Source organism: Mesoplodon mirus, assembly GCF_964341445.2.
Source record: "Mesoplodon mirus genome assembly, chromosome: 5".
NCBI classification, from domain to species: Eukaryota; Metazoa; Chordata; class Mammalia; order Artiodactyla; family Ziphiidae; genus Mesoplodon; species Mesoplodon mirus.
In genome coordinates this window covers 78,050,249-78,072,202 of record NC_138980.1, presented here as the reverse complement: position 1 = coordinate 78,072,202, position 21,954 = coordinate 78,050,249, and the positions used below count along the sequence as shown (strand labels likewise).

The following is a 21,954-nucleotide window of genomic DNA, read 5'->3' as shown; positions in this document are numbered from 1 at the left end:
AATCAGACATGAAACATAAAAGCCTTAGAAGGAAACACTAGTTGTGAAAATGCATTGTGTCAACCAGTTCACATCTGAATCTGAGAAAAATTGGAAAGAATGAAGAGTGCTGAGTGACTGAACTCAGGAGTGAGTAAAGGCAGGAGTTAGGGGTGAATCTTGCGATCCACAGAGCCCCACTGTCAGGGACTATAAAGGGAAAACTGTTCACTGGTGACGAAGAGGAGTTTTATATTGTTAACACTGAAAGTCCAGATGGGGAAGGGTGGCATCCAGGCAATATAAAGTTGTGGCTGGAGAGACAAGGTCTGAATTGACTGACCTGGTTAGCCTGTACTTAGAAAATAGTATTCTTTGTGTTCTCCAGATACCACCAAAATGTAATTAAAATTTTAAATTATTAAAATGGGTTTCATGATAATTAAATTTTTAAAACTCAGTCCTTAGGTAAAATATTCAGAAACCCTTGATTCTTGTAAATACACTAAGTGTATTTAGTGATTTTTTTTTAATCAGGTGATTTTAACTTTTAAATAATTCTTAAGCATAATTCACATTTCCTCTTACAACCAGGAACCTTTTGAGGATGGCTTTGCAAACGGGGAAGAAAGTACACCAACCCGAGAGGCTGTGGTCACATATACCGCGGAAAGTAAAGGAGTTGTGAAGTTTGGCTGGATCAAGGGTGTGCTAGTATGTACCTATAGACTTTATTTTAGAGTTACACATTTCTGTTTATTATACAATCTTCCTAATATCATCATTCTCGAGATAATGCTTTCTCTTTTTTAAACTGTTTTATCTGATTGTTATGGAGGACCAAATTAATAACTTGTACCTCCTTTCCTTGTGGGTATTAAATTCAGTGAAGTAAATATATTTATTAATTTAATCAAATTATATTTGATTACTTCTAAGTTATATTTTATAACCTCTTCTGAATCTCACATATTGTCACTTTTCAAACATTAAGTATGAAGCTATTAAATTGATGAGAGCAACACAATCAAGAAAGCTGGGCAGGTAATATAGCTGAAATATGCCTGCTTCCTTTCCTGCTACTGTATTGTCTTTTGAAGAGAAATGTATAGATGTTAACAAGCAACAGAATAAAGGAGAAATAAGTGTTGAGATCGCTTCAGTAGACAGGTTTAGGTGATTAAGGTTCAGATTTACTTTCTTTTTCTGTGTTTGAATAGGCACTAAGATCTGACTGGAGTAGAGAGTCTCATTGGGACTTTGGAAGCACTAATTTAGAGTTGTATTGACATTTAGGGGAGAAGTAGAGGGAAAAATACCAGTTCTAGTAGTGATTTTATTGTCTAATCAGTAGAGTGTATTTTAAGCTCTGAGTTGTATTGTTTGCCTATTCTTAGATTTTACCATTTTGGAAGACTATATTCTATGTACAAGCATAATAAATAAAAGTAAAAATAAATTGAGGATGCTGTCTTACAAAGAGTAGGTTTTCGAAAGATGTGTGAACAGTTGGTGTTTTGTGTTGACAGATATTACATAATACTTAAATACGCCGTAGAAATCATGAAGTGAAGACGTTATAAAAGAATAAGTAAAAAACTGACTTGCATTCATAAGGGGGAGCATAAACTCCTTTTTTTAGGGCTGAAGTCTTAAAATATTCCTTGTGCATTTCTTGTTCTTTTGCTTCTGCTGCTTCAGATAAATGTGTGTGTATAATGTACATACACACACATATACTCATATATTACATTATACTTATACTTTAATAGGTTCACATTTAAGCTCTCAATAAAGCTCTTTAAAAAAACTGTTAAAGGGTGGGATAAGAGATTTGAAAGGACCTTCTGTAGTTTAAAATGTATATTATCCTACTATTGGCTACTTTAGCATTTACTGTGTATTTAATTACTTTTCATCTGTGACTTGGCCTCTTTTTCTAGGTACGATGTATGTTAAACATTTGGGGAGTAATGCTCTTTATTAGATTGTCATGGATTGTGGGTCAAGCTGGAATAGGTAAGTGAAGTGACATACTGCTTGATTCATTTGAGAATGAATAGGGAAAGGGCTGTGTGCATGTGTAGTCTCTGAACCTCATAAAATTCAAGCAGTTGGAATCATTCTACATTATGTTCTCCTTTGTATCAGACTGTTGTCTTAATGTCACTTTTTTCATAATTCTGATTTGATCTAATATGAGATAAAAGTAAGATAATTTATAGATTATAATGTAAATTCAGTATACTTAGACTAACCAGTTCTAGATGTGGCAGGTTTAAATGAGAGTGTAAGTATTCTCAAGTCTCTTTTCTTTTTTGCTAAAGGTCTGTCAGTCCTTGTAATAATAATGGCCACTGTTGTGACAACTATCACAGGATTGTCTACTTCGGCAATAGCTACTAATGGATTTGTACGAGGAGGTAAATTCAGTCTTTTTACATCATCAGCATTGGATTACTGACACTAAATAAATTGAGATTTAAAAATATCTCTAGTTATTTTTTACCTTAAAGAAGCAACATATCAGGTTCTATATAGGCAAGAAAGTTGCTATCAAGTACTTTTTAACTAATATTTTGAATATAAAATTTTAAATTGATCCATACACAAACATGTATGCTTCAGATTGTTCAGGGTGTTCAGTGTGTTTGGTAGCAAGAATGGAGCTTCTAACTGGGTTTCTTCTCCACCAAGGCACCCCTTATTGCCTTCTCCCAGGCTTCAGCCCTTGGATCAGTGGTGTGCATCCTGCATTTGATTTGTATTGTACAGGTGTAACCTCGTTCCTCCCCACTGAAGGAAACTTAGGCAGAGTTCTTTCCTCATGGTCTAATAGCTTGTGTGAGTTACACCTGGGACTCTGAATCCATGCCCTGAACTCTAGCTCTCTTCTCTGGGTACCCTGGGGCCTATTTTATTGGAGCCCACAAGACCTGCCTTGTGAGGTTTTACTCTTCCCAGGGAGAACACCCAGGACACCAGGAGAATGGCCTTGGGACCCCTGAGAACAAGAAGAAAAGAAATCCATTTTCCAAACAAAAGCTCATCATTCAGCTGGAGTGAGGGGGAAGATCCTAAGAGAAAGAAGAGAAAATGTATACCAGCTCCTGTAAATTCATCATAGCAGATCAACTGAGAAAAGAATCTACCTGTTCCATCTGCCTCAACTATTTTGCAGATCTGTATTTGACATTATATACATGCAATTTCTGCTTTTTCTGCATTAGTACTTGGAGAAAGAAAGAACCAGATTGAGCTTTTCATTTTTCCCCAGTCGTCTTCATATTTTTTTATATACCAGAGGATTCAGATCACTATGGCCCTAAGGGAAGCTGGTAGCTCACATCTATAGTTATGACTATGCTGATGCTGCATCACTGCTGGCTGAAGTTTTATATGTACCTGAATCCGGGTTGAGCAAATTGGGGTCCAAGATGTGGTTATGTCCAAAAATTAATCAGACAGTGCTGAGAGATTCTTGGTTTCTTGTTTAACTGGGTGCCCCATGCTTCATTTCATTCCACTGCTATTGGGGAATGGACATAGGAGGAGAAATGGGTTGGTGTGTTAGGTATTTGAGAGGATCAGCAAATCATAAAATTTCTCCTTGTCTTCAGCCCTTCAAATCTAGGTTGTAAGCCTCAAGGGGAGTGGGGCATGGACCCAGTGTCATCACAAACCCCATTCTGTTCTCTGAGTACAAACTTAAGGAAAGTATAGATTTTCCTGCATTGTGACTAAAAAGCCATTTAATGTTTCAATACTACCAGTAGTTTTCATATATTTTTATGAATACCTCAGAGACTTGTATCTAGTCTTCTGTCCTGGACACCAAGGAAGTATGAGATTATGGAGTGCATGAAGATGTGTCCCAACAAAGTACCATATGTTGCAGTTGTGCCTGAGTTCCCTCAAAATGATAGTTCGCAGAGAGTAACTAACTATAGAGAAAAAGAAATTGGATTATACAATTTGGAATTCTTCTGTTATCATTTGTTCATAAATGACAAAGTAAATACATTTGCTGAAATAATGAAACCTATAGAAAAAGAGAAAGCCATTAATTTAAAGAAGTGACCAAATGCTTTGAAGCTTTGCTAAAAGGCATTCATTTTTCACTTAGATCAGTTAGTGATGTTAGAAAGATGGCTGATCCTTTATAGAATAATAAATGAGCTGCATCATCTGCAGTGAAAGTTCCTGGAGATTCTTGCAATAAATGTAAACCCCTGTGTCTGTTCTCCATCTGCTTTGTAGACTTGGAGATCCCTAACAGGATTTATTTTGGTTTCTTGGAAAAACAGTATTTCCACAAGGGAGAAAGTAGATATAGGTATAAAACTGGTGAGATTACATTGTATTCTGTATTCATGGTTCTAAATTGAAAGTATCAGTATGACTCACACATTTTATCCCAAAAGTATATATTTCTTAGCTCTGTCCACAAAAATCACCTGTAACAAATGACCAACCCAGTATCAGTGAACATCCTTAGTGCCCACATTGTGTATTTCCATTCAAAGGAACCAGGGAACCTTGGAGAAAGCATTGATTCCAGATCTGGATAGGAAATGTACTAGAGAAGTCTAGACATCTTTTCACATCAAAAAGTAAAGAAGGTAACAAAGCCTACTTGTTTCACGTCAAAAGGACCAAGGAGCCAACTTGAAGAAACTAACACTGACTTAAATTTGGATAGAACAGCAATACTACTACTAATAGTAACTGATTTAAATGAAAACATAAAATCCCTAGGTTCACAGACATCACTCACACACAAAAATCTCATTTTCACCTTTGAAGAATGCTAGAGAACTAAAACTTATTTTGAAAATTGATAAAGAATCTAGTGTGAATCAAGTTTTCTGAGTGAAAACTCCTTACCTGAACTCATTGTAAGCAAAAAATTGATAAGAGATTTATCCTTTGGGTAATTATTCTACAAAATAAGTGAAGAAGAAAAGGGAATATTCCAACTTTGTAAATGCTTTACTTAATAAGACTACCTGTGAAATATCGAATATGAATCACATCATGCCTATAGCTTCAGGAAGCATAGAGTATTCAGGGGAGAGAGGAACTTACTAAATAACACTATAGGATGATGACAGCAAATGCCAGACTAGGAATCTCTCTGGAACAAGGAATCCTTGTTCAGTAAAATTTTCCAAGGAGCAAAAAAGAGAGGGAATTACAGTTTAAAACAAACTTTAAGAGACTTAATGTATAGATGCATTTTATTTGCTGTTCTTCACAATAAGCTTTTTATCTTTTAGTAATATGGGACCAAGGGTGCCTGCATTGGATGCCCTCTAGCCCAACCACTGAGGACTTAATTTGTCTTCCTTCCTTGAAAGGGCTGCGTAAGAGGAGAGCAGTAGAGCTAGAGCTATCTGGAGGGTCAGGGTGCAAAGACTTAGATAGGAGAAATGGAGGGATACTACGGGAACAGAGATGTCTGGAGACCCATCTTAATTTTCTGTGGACTGAAAGTTGACTATTAAGGGCATTAACAAGGAAGTATTTTACTCAAAATATTGCTGAGAGGTTGTGGCTGCTCTCTTTACTAATTTCTGTCTGAAGAGCCCTTTTTTAAACTTGAGTGCGTAGTTATTAATATAAAGAACTATTTTGAGGTAGTGCTTGACATTTTAATTTGTTTTATTTATCTTGACTGTTAACTGAATTGACATGTATTTTTATATTAACACTGAATAATATTTTATTCTTGTTTTGTGAGGTATATTTACTTCCAACTCCATGTAAGTGTGTGAAATGTGTACTTTTCCTAGTGTTTGTGTGATTTATGCCACAGCTATTTAATGTTACTAAATAGCTTTAACGTTGGCTTTAACAGTACATTTTAGAGATTAAACAGGTACCAATCTAGAAAAGTGTAGTTTTTTAAAAAATATAAATTAACTGTCAACTTGTGAACAAATGTAATAGTGTCCAATTATGAAGTCTAGGATAAAAATAATATGGAAATATTCAGGGTTTCTGGGGGAAAAGTCAAAACTTAGAAAATACAAGATTCTGAGTTTCAGTCTTGATTAGACTATAGTAATAAGGGGGGTTGCTATTTAAAGCTACTGGTGGCAGGTTAGAGAATCATCCCCTAGGTCCTCTGCCTCTACAGAATAAAACTAGCACCAGCAACTAGCTGATGGAGTCACTGGCATACTCCCTGCCCTAGCAAACACATTCAGGCTCTACAGATTATTGCACCTTGGAGCCCAGAGCTCTTTCCTGTTCTGCAAATCCTCCCAGTGTCCTTGAGATCTTGGATTTTACAGAATTTCCTTGGACTACAGAACCTTGCAACAGATTCTGCAACTTAGATGGCGCTGGCCAGTAGCCACTGTCACTCAGGTCTGCATTTCCTAGATTTCACAGACCAGAGTCTCTTCTGTTCTCAGATAATTAACCTCTGAATATCAACTCATCTGTGAAATAGAGGACAACCACAGGCAACCTTTTATAAGATGGAAATGTAAACTCTGCTTGTGGATTATAGTGTATTATGTGAACTGAGCAATAGAAGGGAACAGTTCTTCAACCACTTTATGGTTTGGAGTATTAAAAACAGAGGTCAGTACACTTTCACATAAAAGCCCAGGCTACATCAAATTTGTGATGGGCAGTTCTGAGAATCTAAAGTCAATAGAAATCTGCGTGACTAAGATCAAATTTTTATATTCCTTGTATTTCAGTCAATCAACAGATAATTGTTGAGCACTTGGTGTCAGGCACTGGGTTTGTAACAATGCAAGCCAGACAAGACCCTATTTTCTTGGAGCTTATGTTCAGATAATAGTGACAGTTATTTTTTGAGATCTAACTGCTAGGCATGGTACCATGGTCTTTGAAATACATTGTCTGATGTCATACAACATTGATGTTGCATTATGCAAAAATGAAACAGCCTTTTTTTTAAACAAAATTAAATTTTAGGCAAATTCTACTGGTAAACCTTTTAAAAATGTCTGCAATATGTCAGAATTACCTTCACATACTGGTGTCTTTTTCTTTTCTCTGAAATAATTGACCTCCTCACTTTTGTATATAGGTAAAGCCAAACCACTGGAAGTGAGGAAAAACTAACATTTTTCACATCTTGTAAGTGACAGAAAGTCTCTGTATTGGTAAAAAATCAGATTATCATTGATTGTCAGATTTTTTTGTTTAGCCCATTGTATAACTTTATCAGTTCCTATCATTACCAACCAAGGAGTTGTAAATTAGATTTCAGCTCTTTCCTTTTATTGCTAAATTATTTCAAATTGTAGTTTTTCAGATCAGTGAAATGTTTGAAGAAGCTGTAAAAAGCAGTTCTATAACAGTTGGGACTTCCCTGGCGGTCCACTGGTTAGGACTCCTTACTTCCACTGGTTCGATTCCTGGTTGGGGAACTAAGATCCCGCATGCTGCGTGGCCAAAAAAAAAAAAAGAATAAAAGCAGTTCTATGACTGTTGTATTATGAGTTATTAGACTTAAACATTAACATTGTGTTTTCAGTTCAGTAAAGCACTACTTATGCACCACAAGTAACTCAAACGTGAATCTGGCAAGTAATTGTAAATAATTTGGCTTGGGTTTTCTCTTTGCCTCATTTGGTGACCTTTCAATTTTGCCAGTCTTTAATGATTAAAAATACTTTAACCTGGTTCCCGAATTGTCTGCTGCAGAATTAGAGCTACATGTCTTTGATTTTAAAGTTTAACATATTCAAGTGATCAGTCACAATGATAACATAGTACCGAATTATGGTCTGAAGATTACATGTTTGTCACTTCGCCTTTTCCTGTTTGGCTTCATAATGGCAACGGAATAGAGGAAAGTTACTGAATGTTAACAGGCAGATTCCTTGTTGTGTATTTGTTAACCAGGGTATTAGGATATATTTCCTAGAACAATAACTAAAATGAATTGTGAATCCATTTGGATCCATCGTCACCCCATAGCATTCCTAAAGTTGTTCCTCAGAATTTTATACAAGGTGTCTTTGAATAAACTGTTAAGTGAGTGTACAGAAGTAGGTAGCTTACTGCTCTGACAAATAAAGGATTCTGGAGTATTTGCTAATGATACCAGGTGAACTCTGAAGAGTAATTGCTGAATAGTTTTCTTTCTATACTCAAATCTTTTGCCCAGTGTTTTGGAGGGTATTTATTGAGTTTATTTTATTGTGGTTTCTTACTATTGAGTTTTGAGTTCTTTATATATTTTGTATACAAGACCTTTGTTGGTATATGATTTGCATTTTACCTTGTATCATGTATGTATTAGTCTGGGTTCTCCAGAGAAACAGAACCAATAGGAAGTGTACATAGGTAGAAAGAATTATTGGAAGGAGTTGAGTCATGTTATTGCAGAGGCTGGGAAGTCCAAAATATTCAGAGTGAACCAGCAGTCTGAGGACTCAGGAATGAGCTGATGCTGCAGTTTAATCTGAAGGCCATCAGGCTGAATATCCAGGAAGGGCCTGAGTTCACATGTGAAGGCTATCTACTATAGAATTCTCTTTTGTTGGAGAGGGGGTGTCTGTCCTTGTTCTATTTAGGCCTTCAGTTGATTGAATGAGGCTCACACAAATTATGGAGGGCAATCTGCTTTACTCATAGTCCATCAATTTATATGTAAATCTCAGCCCAACACCCTCACAGAAACATCTAGAATAATGTTTGACCACATATCTGGGCTCCAGGGCCCAGCCAGATTGACACAAAATTAACCACCACATTGTCACTTTGCAAAACTAACTGTTTAAAACTGGAGCTTATTACCTTTCAGACTTTATTAAATTTTAAATGTGTTCATTTTTCTACCTCATAGTTGTAGTTTGTATTTTAAATTGAATGGCCTTCAAGCTACTCTTTGAAAGAAATTCATTTTGATAGAAAATGTGTGTCAAAGTTTGGTTTTGTTCAGAGATTGTTACCCACAACCTTGAGTCACTGAGGATGTCCTAGACCACATGCTTGCTGTGATTTTTCAGCATCACAATGGACAGTAAGATTTGTTGTCCAACTTTTGTCTAAGAGTGAGCATTAGTTACAATAAATGAAGATGAAATAGTCCAAAAGAAATTAACTTGGAGTTGAACAGGTTTGTTAGTGTTTCTAAAAATTCAAATATTTTTCACATTAATATGAAACATTTAGTCCACCTTAGCACACAGAGTCATATGGTGCTAATTGAGCCATGTGTGATTTATTTTTATTTTTATTGAGATATAATTGACATACAGCACTGTACAAGTTTATAGGGCATAAAATGACTTGACTTATATATGTTTTAATAATTACCACATTGTTTAGTGAACATCCATCATGTTATAGATACCAAAGGGAAACTGTTTTTTTTCTTCGTGATGAGAACTTTTAAGAGCCACATGTGGTTTAAGAAATGTCTGTTTTGTGGCATAGTTATTAGACAAACATCCAGAGTGCCTGGTCAAACTTTAGTAAATACTGCTCCTACCTTCCTGCGTATAGTTGTTTGGGTTTTTTATCTTTGTGCATATTACTTTAAAGGTTCTATGTAGTTTGAGTTGAAGTCAGTTGTTGTGAGTATTCGTGAAAGCTGTATCTGTTAATGCCCCTTTCCACAAATCTCCTTTTGAAGTCTAACATATATGATTACTTCCTGCTATCTCATTTTGACTATGGTGCAATTTAAAAAATGTTAGTTGTTGACAGTTGATTTATAGCTTATTAAATAAGCATTATTGAAGTAAAATTCACATGTAGTGAAATGCACAGGTTTTAAGTTTACAGTTCTGTGAGTTTTCATAAGCATGTAAACCTGCGTAACATCTAGCTCAATCAAAATACGGAATATTTCCATCACACTGGAAAGTTTCTTGACAATCAGTTCCTCACTGGTAGCCCAGGCTGGATTATATAGAAGGTACTCTTTTTATGTCTCATCTCTTTCACCTAACATAATGTTTTTGGAATACATCCATTTTAGTAGTTTGTTCATTTTTGTTACTGTGTAGTATTCCATTTTATCACTATAAAATTTGTAATAGTAAAAAAATGTGTTTATTTAGTGCCTATTGATGGACATTTGGGCTATTTTTTAGTATGAGGTTATTATGAATAAGCTGACATGAACATTCTTGTACAAGTCTTTGTGGTTTTGTATGTTCTTGTTCATTTTGGGACAGTACCTAGGAATGACTTCTTGATTCATGGGGTAGGTATACTTTTCATTTATAAGAAACTGCCAAGTGATTTTCCACAGTGGTTGTACCATTTTATACTCCCATCAGCAATATATGAGACTACCAGTTTTTCCACATTCTTGCCAACACTTGTTACAGCTTTCTAATTATAGCTGTGTTTACGGAGGTTTAATAGTGTCTTACCACCACTGCATTCCCCTGATGATTAATGATGATGATGATAAGCACCTTTTCATGTGCTTGTGACCACTTGTATATCTTATCTTGTAATATATTCATATCTTTGGCCAGTTTTTAAAGTGGGTTATCTTTTTGTTTCTGATTTGGAGGAGTTTTAAAAAATATATTCTGGATACAAGTCTTATGTCTAACGTGTATATTTTTCCTGGTGTGTGACTTGCATCATCTTTTTTTATCGTTTTCTAAATCATGTCTTTTGAAGAGGAAACATTTACCATTTTGAGGAAGCCCAGATTCTCAGATTTATTTATCTGTCTATCTATTTATATTATTTATTGACTAGTGCTTTTATTGTTCTGTCTTGAAATCTTTGCTTATCCCAAGGTCATGATGATATTTCCCTATGTTTTCCCTTAGAATCTTTATAGTTTGTTTTTAGATTTTTAACTATGAATAGCCTCACATTATGTGAGACAGAGATTGTTCTTCTCTCCCCTACTTTTATCCCCCCTATATAGATAGCCACTTCTTCCAGCATCATTTGTCAACCAACTATCTATTCCATGTTGAATTAGTTTTGGTACTGTTGTTGAACAATCAGTTTTCTGTGTATTGTCTGTATTGTATCCTGTTCCACTGATTTGTTTGTTTATTCTCTTATGCCAGTTATTCTAAGACTACCCTGTTTTGATTGCTTAGCTTTATAAGTCCTAAGTCTTTCAACTCTTTTTCAAAATTGTTTTGGCTCTTCTAGGTTCTTTGTATTTCCATATAAATTTTTGAATTAGCAATATCAATTTCTACAAAAACAAAAAACCTTGCTGGGGCTTTGGAATTTCACTCATAAAAAATCTTTTTGGGAAGAATGGTCATGTTAACAATATTGAATCTTCCAATCTCTAAACATGCTATATCTCTCCATTTATCTAGGTCTTAGGTTCTCTCAGTAGTGTTGTATATTTTCAGTATACAGGTCTTGCATGTTTTGTTTGTTAAATTTGTTAAATTTACCCATCAGTCATGTTTTTCATCTGGTAAGTGGTATTTGTAAATTTCATTTTCCAATTTTTTTTATGATTGTATAGAAATGCAATAGACTTGCATATCTTGGTTCTCTATTCTGTGACTGTGCTAAACATAAACAGTCATGTCATCTGTGAATAGAGATGGTTTATACTCTTTCTTTCCAATCTTTAGTATTTTCCTCTCTCCCTCTCTTTTTTCACACTGTTCAATTAGGTAGGACCTCCAATACCATGGTGAATAGAAGTGGTGAGAATAAACATCCTTGCCTGTTCCCAGTTTTAGAGGGATTGAGTTCAATATATCACTATTAAGATGTTAACTATGGAGCTTTGGAAGATGTCATTTGTTAGATTGAGACAGTTCTATTTCTAAATTGCTGACAATGTTTATTATGAATGGATGTTGAATTTTGTCATGATTTTTCTACATCTGTTGAAATGGTTATATGGGTTTCTTCTCTTATTCTGTTATTATCACAAATTATATGATATTTTGAATCTTAATAACCTAGCATTTGTGGCATAAACCCCACAAAGATCAAAGATATATTTGGTCAAAGATATTATGCTTTCTGCTACTTTTTACTTGCTAACATTTTGTTAAAGATTTTTGAATCTATGATCATGAGGAATATTTGTCTAAAATTTTCTTTTTTTTGTAATAAACTTTGTCAGGTTTTGGTGTTAGGATTACACTCAACTCATAAGGGGTGTTGGCTAGTATTCCTTCATCCTCAGTTTTCTGAAACAGTTTTTGTAAAATTGATCTTATTTCTTCCTCAACAGTGGAGCTACCTGTACCTATGGTTGTGTGTGTGTGTGTGTGTGTGTGTGTGTGTGTGTGTTTATTACAAATTTAATTTCTTTGATAGCTATAGGATTATTTCAGTTTACTGTTCTTGTTATAGTTTTGGCAGGTTTTTCAAGGAGTTTGCCTATTTTGGCCTTATTGATTTTTCTTTATTGTTTTCTGCATCAGTGGTTTTAACTCTTTATTATTTTTTTATACTTTAGGTTTACTTACTTTTTTCTGCTTTCTTAACGTAGAAGCTTAGATCATTGATTTCACCTTATTTATTTATTTCTAATTGAAGTATCATTTTTTTAATATAAGAATTTAAAACTATAAATTTCCCTGTAATTCCTGTTTTAGATATATCCCACTAATTTTGATATGTTTTCTTTTCATTATCATTCAATTCAAAATGCTTTTTAATTTCCCTGTGGTTATTCTTTTACTAGTGGGTTACTTAAAAGTGTGTTGCATAATTTAGAAATATTTAGGGGAAGTCTATACATTTAATTTAACACTGTTGTGGTCAGTAATACTGTCTCATTTCAATTCTTTGAAATTTATAGTGACTTATTTTATGGCCAGTAATCATATGGCTCTTGATTAACCTAGTCAGTGTTTTGGTTGTTGATTTGAAATCTAGTGAGAGCTTCAGGGGCATGTGTCCCCAAATCAATGTGTAGTAATAATAGAACCCAGTGTATATAGTATTGTCATTACTTAAGTATCTCTCGTACCTGACTCATTGATGTCTTCTACACTCAGGAGACAGGGCATTTTATGGCCAAATTATGAGAGTCCATGAGAATATTTTTTCCTCCCATGTTTGCTTGAGCAGTAGATTTTTTGTAAATAAAAGTTATTTTTTCTTTTGTTGCCTCTTAATTCATCATAATTTTTTTCATACTCTTCAGCTTATTCAATGATAATAAAAAGGCTAATAATTTAATTATACCTACTGTACCGAGTAAGCACACAAGTCAGAGAGACCTGAGTTTAAGCCTACTTCTTCCCTTACTATTTGCATGACCTTGGTCAAGTTATTTAACTTCTCTAAGCTTTAATTTTCATATATGTAAATGGAATGGTAATAGTACAGTTGTCCCTTGAACAACACATAGGTTAGAGGTGCTGATAACGCCTGTACGGTTGAAAATCCATGTATAACTTTGAAGTCTCCCAAAACTTAACTAATAGACTGTTGACCAGAAGTCTTGCAGATAACATAAACTGTCAATTAACACATATTTTGCATATACGTATTATATACTGTATTCTTACAATAAAGTAAGCTAGAGAAAATAAAATGTTATTGAGAAAATAAAATGTTATTGAGTAAATCCTAGGGAGGAAAAGGTACATTTACAGTACTGTACTGATACCATAAGTTTTACATCATCTGTTTGTAAGATGTATCATCTGTCACTACCTACATCAATATTGTCTTTTACAATACAAAACACTGTGTAGTGTATGTTACACATATTATTAACACTAGAGATAAATATGAAAAGATTCACTTTGCTGTACACCTGAAACTAACACAAGATTGTAAATCAGCTATCCTCCCACAAAAAATTTTTTTAAAATATGAGAAATTAAAAAAACATTAAAAAAAGAGAGGCTAATGTGGAAAAAGAAATTTGTATTTATTTACAGGTATAACAATTCATACAATGATAACAAAGAGGCAGCAATATGATTGCTTTATTGTAACCCAGTATAATGATACGATTGTGTCAGGATAGCCTAGCTTATACACTGAGTGAATCATTGTACAATTTTTATGGCATATAGCAAGTACAGTCATATTCATAATACAGTATTATAAACATTGTAACATTAAAAAAAACACTTATCTGTGATTATAGTCAGTTTCTCTAATTAGGAGGGGTGGGGGGAAATATGGCACATACTGAACGGTAATTAATTCTCTGAGAGCAAAGTTATATAAAACACTAAGAAAATTAACACATTACTTTTATATTAAATATCACTCAACTCATACCTATGTAAGGATAGACTGGTATCCACATATATTTTATGCATTCACGACATACGTAACCTTGTCTTAATCTTTTCAATATTTCTATGCTGTGTGATTCATCTATGAGATTTTTCAAATTGTCGCATATCTCCAAAAAGATTTTCAATATATTTGAAAAACATCCACGTATAAGTGGACCTGCACAGTGCAAACCTGTGTCGTGCAAGAGTCAATTGTACTTGCTAGAATTAAGTTAAAAATTTAATAAAATTTAAATTTAATAAAAATTTTAATTTGATACCACTCTATGCTGATTAGTAAATAGACCAGTCTTTCAGAGTAGTAGATCTTTTATACTATCTATTTTGTTGCTAAGGAAAAAAAGGGGGAGAAAGCTGCTCTTAAAACTGGTTACCTCTAGGATGCAGGAATGGAAGTGAGAAGAAATAGGGCAGAGTACTTTTGCTTTTCATCAGGAATTTAAAGTATAGGACGATAAGCAGATGCTTTTATATTCTTCATATGTAACTTTTTATTCTTAAAAAAAATTAAAATCTTTTAAAAAGTAATGAAACTGGGTCCTAGGTTTTAAGTTTAGGTATCCCAATTGGAAGAAGATTTTTAAATAGTCCTGAAATGTCAGAATTTGTTACTTATATTCATTTCCCTTCCCATTATCTTTACTCATATAAAGAATATTCATATTTCCCTTCCCATTATCTTTACCCATGTTAAATGCCCCTTGCGATAGATATTTTTTCGGGGCTTCCCTGGTAGTGCAGTGGTTAAGAATCCGCCTGCCAATGCAGGGGACACGGGTTTGAGCCCTGTTCCGGGAAGATCCCACATGCTGCAGAGCAGCTAAGCCCGTGCACCACAACTACTAAGCCCGCGCTCTAGAGTCCACAAGCCACAACTACTGAGCCCGCGTGCCACAACTACTGAAGCCCGCACGCCTAGAGCCCATGCTCTGCAACAAGAGAAGCCACCGTGATGAGAAGCACCAGTACCACAACGAAGAGTAGCCCCTGCTCGCGGCAGCTAGAGAAAAGCCTGTGCATGGCAACAAAGGCCCAATGCAGCCAAAATACAGTTAAATTAAATAAATAAAATTTAAAAAGAAGATATATTTTTTTTAGTAATAGAAAGATTTGAAATTTCATAAAATCAAAACTTTAAACACATAACAAATGAATTCCATGCTTTTATAGGCTCTCTTGGTGATATTTCTCATTCTGAAGTTTGTATTGTCAATTACTGAAACGTGAATGGTTGACTGATTTCAATTAACCTTTTATTGTGACTTAATTTTCTTATCTATAAAATCGGGATAGATAATACTTTTCTTAATTCATTATTGGTATTGGGATTAAATGAAATAATTTACATGAATTTTGAAAACATGTTTGTTAAATGTAGGCTGTGATTAATTATATTCCAGGGATTTTCGTTGTGATTAATTAAAATTGTCATTATATAAGTCCATTAGAATTTTTAGTGTTCAGAAAGATTTGGGGGAAATTTTTAAGTCATTTCATCTCATAAAAAAAAATGAGACTAATACTAAGTAGTCAGGTTGCAATTCTTTTTCTTCAGAATTTTCAAGATGATAAAAATTATTAATTAGTAAAGTGAATTACTAAGGAAGTTTTGTTGGATAGGTTTAAAGTATATAATATTTTGAGAAACTTGATAAAAATTAACTACAAAACCTATTACAGATATTTCCACAATAAAGTTTGCACATTTAGTACTTTATTAAGTTGTAGAATCTGTTGTTGCGTTTGTCTTCATTATACTGGGAAAGCAGTAGAAATAAATATTAAGCTGTTTAATGGCATTTCATTATATGGTCTTAAGAATAAATACTTCATCAGTGTCTAGAAAATGTATATAACTTACTGTAACTCATTATTATTAAAACTAAGTTTTGATTATGACCTAGAGACCAAAAGTAAATTAGAATTTTAGGAAAGCTCTTAGTGACTTCAACTAAGCATTAGACTGGCTCAAAATCATCATACTTAATTTGTTTTTCAAGTTAGAAAAATACTTGCTTCATGACAGCTTATTTAATGTCTTTGTCTACTCTGCCATTTAGGCAGGATTTATTAGAATACAAACTATTAATATATCTGTTAAGGGTGCCAGTATGTGCTATCCTTTAAGTTTCTTGTGATACTTTCTTTTTTGCCTTAGTATTCACATTACCAGCAAATTACCACACTAATTTAAGTAACTGTAATCATGTCGATTGTGAATCTAAATGTTACATTAAGATTAAAACTATTACTTAGAAAATCATTGGGAAATAATCTTGGTGTCTCTGAATATGAGGAAGAGGCTGTTACCCATTTAAATCTAAGTTTTAGAAGAGAAGGAGATTTAAATAGCAGGATGATTTTATATTTAACATGAGAATTCTTTGGATGTTCAGAACTGTTATGAATGAAGTGGGTTGTAAAGAATTCTTTCTGGGTGTTTCTTCCTAAAAATATGCTCACCCACTTGCCTATGAGTTTAACTGCTGTGTTCACTGGTGCCATGTGCTTTGTGAACTCTTGTATAATTAAAAGGATTGACATTTAAAATTCTAACATTAGTACTTTTGGTGTGTTTTTTTTCCTTTTCTTTAGGAGGAGCGTATTATTTAATATCTAGAAGTCTAGGGCCAGAATTTGGTGGTGCGATTGGCCTGATCTTCGCTTTTGCCAATGCTGTTGCAGTTGCTATGTATGTGGTTGGATTTGCCGAAACTGTGGTGGAGTTGCTTAAGGTAATTCACCTTTTTCCAGTCATTTTTTACCAAATCTTTATTGAGGGTTTATGTGCCACTTACCACATATGATGCTAGGAAAGCAGCAAGGAACATGAAACTCGCCTTTCAAGACGTTTAGTATGAGAGATAGACAAAAAAATTTATTATAGAGTGTCAGAAATGGCTAACTGTAGGGGGCCGTGGCAACACGAGGGGGATCACTTAGTATACCATCCAGGAGTGGGGTGTCAGAGGAGTGTCAAGGCAGGGTTTTCCAAGGAAGGGAGTCTAGCCATTAGCAGGCAGATAGGAGAGGTAAAGTATGGTATGAGGGGAATAGGGAAGAAAAGGAAACAGACCTAGAAGAGTAGAGTATGATATATTAAAAAAGAAAAAAGAAAAATGGAATATTTCAGTATGGCTGGAGCACCAAGTAGCAAGAGATGTAAGATGAGAGGGAGAAAAAAGGATCATTCCAGGAAGGGTTTTATTTGCTGTTAAATTTGGATCTTACCTTGACTGGAGTTGGGGATCCATGATAATCAGATTTGGGGCCTAAAGAAATACTGACCACAGTATAGAGAATGTATTTGAGGGATCACAACTGGAGATGGAGACCATTTAAAAGGTTGTTGTAGCTATCCTGAGAGGAGATGGTGGCTAATATTAAACCAGTGACCAGTGAGGCTGGAGAGATGTGGGTGTATTTGAGAGATTTTTAAAAAGTTGAGTAAGTGGACTTGATGAATGAGATATGGGAAATTAGAGAGAGAAAGGAAGATTTAGATGGATGGTAATGCCATTTACTGTGAGAGAGAATGCAGAACATTTTCGTTTTGGATGTCTAATTTGGTATATCTAAGTAGAGCTGTCCAGAAAGTGGTTGATAATATTGCTCTGGAGTTGAGAAGAGAACTTGTTTGAAAAGAGTAATTAGTATGTGTGTAGTTAAAGCAGTACAAGTGAAATAGGATTCAGTATTATTAAATGAGAGGAACCTTGAGTGACACCTATAGTTGTCATGTTAGGTTGTAACTGTTCATCTACTGTAGTACGTGGTACAGTGTGACATCTGAAAGGACTGACTCTTGCATTGGCATTGACCTTAGCTGTGTAGGCCAAAGAAAGTAAGAAAGCAGTGTAATCATTAAGAATTCATATTCATTCATTGTTTAATTTAGTATATGTTTTTGATGTCATTGATATTTAGCCACAAGTAATTTTGCTCTTAGAACGGAGTGGTGTGATTTGGACAGCTGCATGGTAGTGTGTTCATCTCTTTTCCTTATGCAACATAAGAGACCATTAAAAGAATGAGCTCACTAACCACAATGAATGCAAAATATATTTCTGCTTTGTAACTTTAAAAAATCCTATTAGTACTACTTATCATGATTTTTTTCCTTGCTTGTTAGCAATTCTTTTTTATATTTGAGTCTGTATAAAATACAGCAGCGTTAATAATTTGATCATATTTTTGATGTCTTCAGCTGCTTGAATGACACCTTAATAGTAAACAGTAATTCATTCCTTTTCCCTAGGTCCCTCTATTCATTCCTTAAGTAGGCATTTATTCAACTTCTACATGTGAGGCACTGTGATAGTTCTAAAACTTTCAAATAGAATTGAAGAATTTATGTGAACTAACTAATACTGCTCATCCTATTATTTTCTTTTTGTAGGAACATTCCATACTTATGATAGATGAAATCAATGATATCCGAATTATTGGAGCCATTACAGTGGTGATCCTTTTAGGTATCTCAGTAGCTGGAATGGAGTGGGAGGCAAAAGTAAGTAGTGATATCATTGGAACATCTGTAAATGTTGAATGTACAAACTTTTAGACTTTGTGTTTTAGGAATGTTCTAAGGTGTAGTAGTAGTATTTTCAGATTTTGAAGGTTCCTAAGTGGCCATTTTCAAAGAAGTTCACGTATAAGGTCATTTTCTATTTGGCAACGTAGTGAGGATTTGGAGATAACAGTCATTTTAAGAGGTAATCAGAGTATGTAGGAAAAAAAAGAATTATAGGGTATGTCAGACGGATTTAGTAAAGGTAATATAAGTACTGTGATTTTTTGTCTATATTTTTTAAAGTTTGTGTTATTTGTTAGCAGGACATGCACATCTTTAATTCATTTCAGAAATATATGGCCTGATCCTACTTTTGCTATTCATTTTGGATAGTTCTTTAAAGATTGTTCATTTAACAAAAATTTATTAAGCACCTGCTTTGTGCTTGGCATTGTGTGAGGCACCAGGGAAACAAGACAGAAGCTTTCCCTCATGGAAGTTATATTCTAGTGGAACTGAATTAATGTATAGACATGATATATTTGATTTTGATTTTTAATGTTTAAAATTTCAGGCTCAGATTGTTCTTTTGGTGATTCTACTACTTGCTATTGCTGATTTCGTCATAGGAACATTTATCCCATTGGAGAGCAAGAAACCCAAAGGTTTCTTTGGTTATAAGTGTAAGTAAGAAAGATAGAATGTTTTTTTAAAGGTGCATATTATAGCATTCTAGTGTTAAATAAATTTAGTACATTTTACATAGTTTGTAATGTAAATGAGTTTGGTGTAGTGACTAACAGTAATTGACAGTCCAGTTTAGTTTGGTTCCTCTATGTTTGTTGTGTAATTGGGGTAAAAAAAATCACTTTTATTTACATCTTTCATTTCTGATTACTAGCAACAAAAGGTGATAGAATGTAGAGAAATCAGTGCTATTGATGAAAAGTGCTTTTGTTCTCTTCTCATTTGGAGAATTTGTTACTGAAACTGTAAGTCTTGTTCTAACATCACTTTTTCATTCTTTTAGTTGTATTTAAACACAACAATCTAAAAGTGCCTAAGACTGTGAAAGCAACTAGAAATATTAGTTTCTTGGTATAATTGCAACCTAAGTTTTTCTACAGTTTACATTATTAATTGTGTGAGAATTTTCCAGTTTTTATCTTCCATAACCTCTTTCAGTCTGCATCTAATTTTCACTACAGGTGAAATTTACTTGTCAGTTATTGTTTCCTAAAGTGTCTTTCTGCATCTCCTCTTCTCCCCACTCCCTCCATTGAGCAGCCGTTCTGAACCTATCTCTGCAAGGTAGAATGGAAGCCAGAAAGAATAGTTGCAGTAGCATCAGAGGTGCTTATCACTTAGGGTAATAGGTGTGTCTGTCTTAAATTGACAAAAACTCCTTGTTTTGAAGCCCTAGAAGGAAAAGCCTTGCTTCACTTCTCCTGAGTTGTTTAGCCCAGAGCTACACATTCAGATTTGTGAAAAGATGCAGAATGTACAAGAAATCAATGCACTTCTTCCTTCAGAAAGTCTTACTGGAAAAAAATTAGTTGACTAAATTTTGGATCCTAGAGACCTAGTTGATTTACCTTCTGGTGTCAGCTGCTTAATCTAATTGCCGACTGGTACCACCACACTGTCCTTGGAACATATATGAGTCGCACTGGTTTGGCCTATGTCTGACACTGACTTGGCTGGGCAGTTTTCACATAAGAGTTGTTTCAAGGTTCTTACCTTAAGCAAGAACACCTGCCTGCAATAATGTTACCTACTCATCCTGGGTTGATAGTGTGATGTCTGTTCTGGTAACTAGCGCTTATGCCTACTTCTGAAAACAGGCACTAAATGTCTAATCATGATTTCCTGAATTAGGGGAAGAGGTGTCTTTTAGGCATGCCAGAAGTGAAGATTAGTATTATTAGTTAGATAATTTTCTGTATTTCGTTCTCTCATAAATTGTATTTGTGACGTCTCTTCTAATTATGAATGTTTTCTACTTAAATTTTTTTACATTATAGATTTTTGAACATTTTTTTTGCCACCTTTATTTCTAAAATTATAGTAGATGGTTATTTCTAAAAATATTCCTAATATGTATTTTCTGTTTATGGCTTTAATTGATTGTAAAATATCTGTAAATATCTGCTAGGCCATATTTTTCATTTCCTTTTTTTCAGATCCATCCTTATCTAGTATAGTAATAATTTATATTCTATTCAAATAGCACATCTGGGCTTATCTCAATCTGAGGTAAATAAATTTAAATACACTTTGGAATATGACTTTTCCTTTTTAGCAGTTGATACTGCTTGGCCTTCCTTTTATTAAGGTAGTGTCTGCAGTGAACAGGTTATGTTAATTAACTTGTCAGTTCAAATGACTACCTAATAGGGATATTCATTTTCTCCTTTTTCCTTTTTGATATGAGAAATATCTCCCTTTTGCCAAAGACCGGTGCCTCTGCTGTGATCTAGATCCCATTTCCTTTACTTTCTCAAAGGCATTTATCCTTTGGTAATTTACTTGCTTCCCTGCATCAAAACTGTCAGCTCTGTATAAGCTTACATACTTGCTCTAGTAATTCCCATCCTTGAAAATACTATCTCTGGTCTTTTATTCTCCAGTTACCACCTTACTTTCCAGGCCCCTTTCACAGACAAATATCTCAAATCCTTACCTCCCATTTATTGCTTGTTATTTCAAAAAAAAACTCAGACTTACAGACAACTTGAAAAATTAATACAATAAATTCCTTGGAGGCTTCCCTAGTGGTTCAGTGGTTAAGAGTCTGCCTGACAATGCGGGGCACAGGGTTCGATCCCTGGTCCAGGAAGATCCCACATGCCGAGGAGCAACTAAACCCGTGCGCCACAACTACTGAGCCTGTGCTCTAGAGCCCGTGAGCCACAACTACTGAAGCCCTTGTGCCTAGAGCCCGTGCTCCACAACAAAGAGAAGCCACCACAATGAGAAGCCCGCACACCGCAATAAAGAGTAGTCCCTCTTGCCGCAACTAGAGAGAGCCCACGTGCAGCAACAAAGACCCAATGCAGCCAAAAAACAAATAAATAAAAATAAATAAATTTATAGAAAAATAAATGAATTCCTTGCACCCTTTACCTACATTCACAAAAAATTCACACTTTTATGTTCTTTTTTGCCACATTTGTTTTATCACTCATATCAAATTATTATTACTATGATTGCTAAACCTTTTGAGAGAAGTTGCAGAAA

At 34.4% G+C, this 21,954-nt stretch overlaps 1 protein-coding gene across 1 annotated transcript in view; it reads left to right on the top strand.

The window, feature by feature from the left end:
- The window catches only part of SLC12A2 (solute carrier family 12 member 2), a 110,157-nt gene that overhangs the window by 27,030 nt on the left and 61,173 nt on the right, over positions 1 to 21,954 (top strand). The window contains exons 2-7 of the mRNA XM_082622573.1: positions 574 to 693; positions 1,923 to 1,998; positions 2,307 to 2,402; positions 16,797 to 16,936; positions 18,601 to 18,711; positions 19,289 to 19,397. Coding sequence (XP_082478699.1) covers positions 574 to 693; positions 1,923 to 1,998; positions 2,307 to 2,402; positions 16,797 to 16,936; positions 18,601 to 18,711; positions 19,289 to 19,397 — 652 coding nt within the window. The remainder of the gene's footprint in view (positions 1 to 573; positions 694 to 1,922; positions 1,999 to 2,306; positions 2,403 to 16,796; positions 16,937 to 18,600; positions 18,712 to 19,288; positions 19,398 to 21,954) is intronic.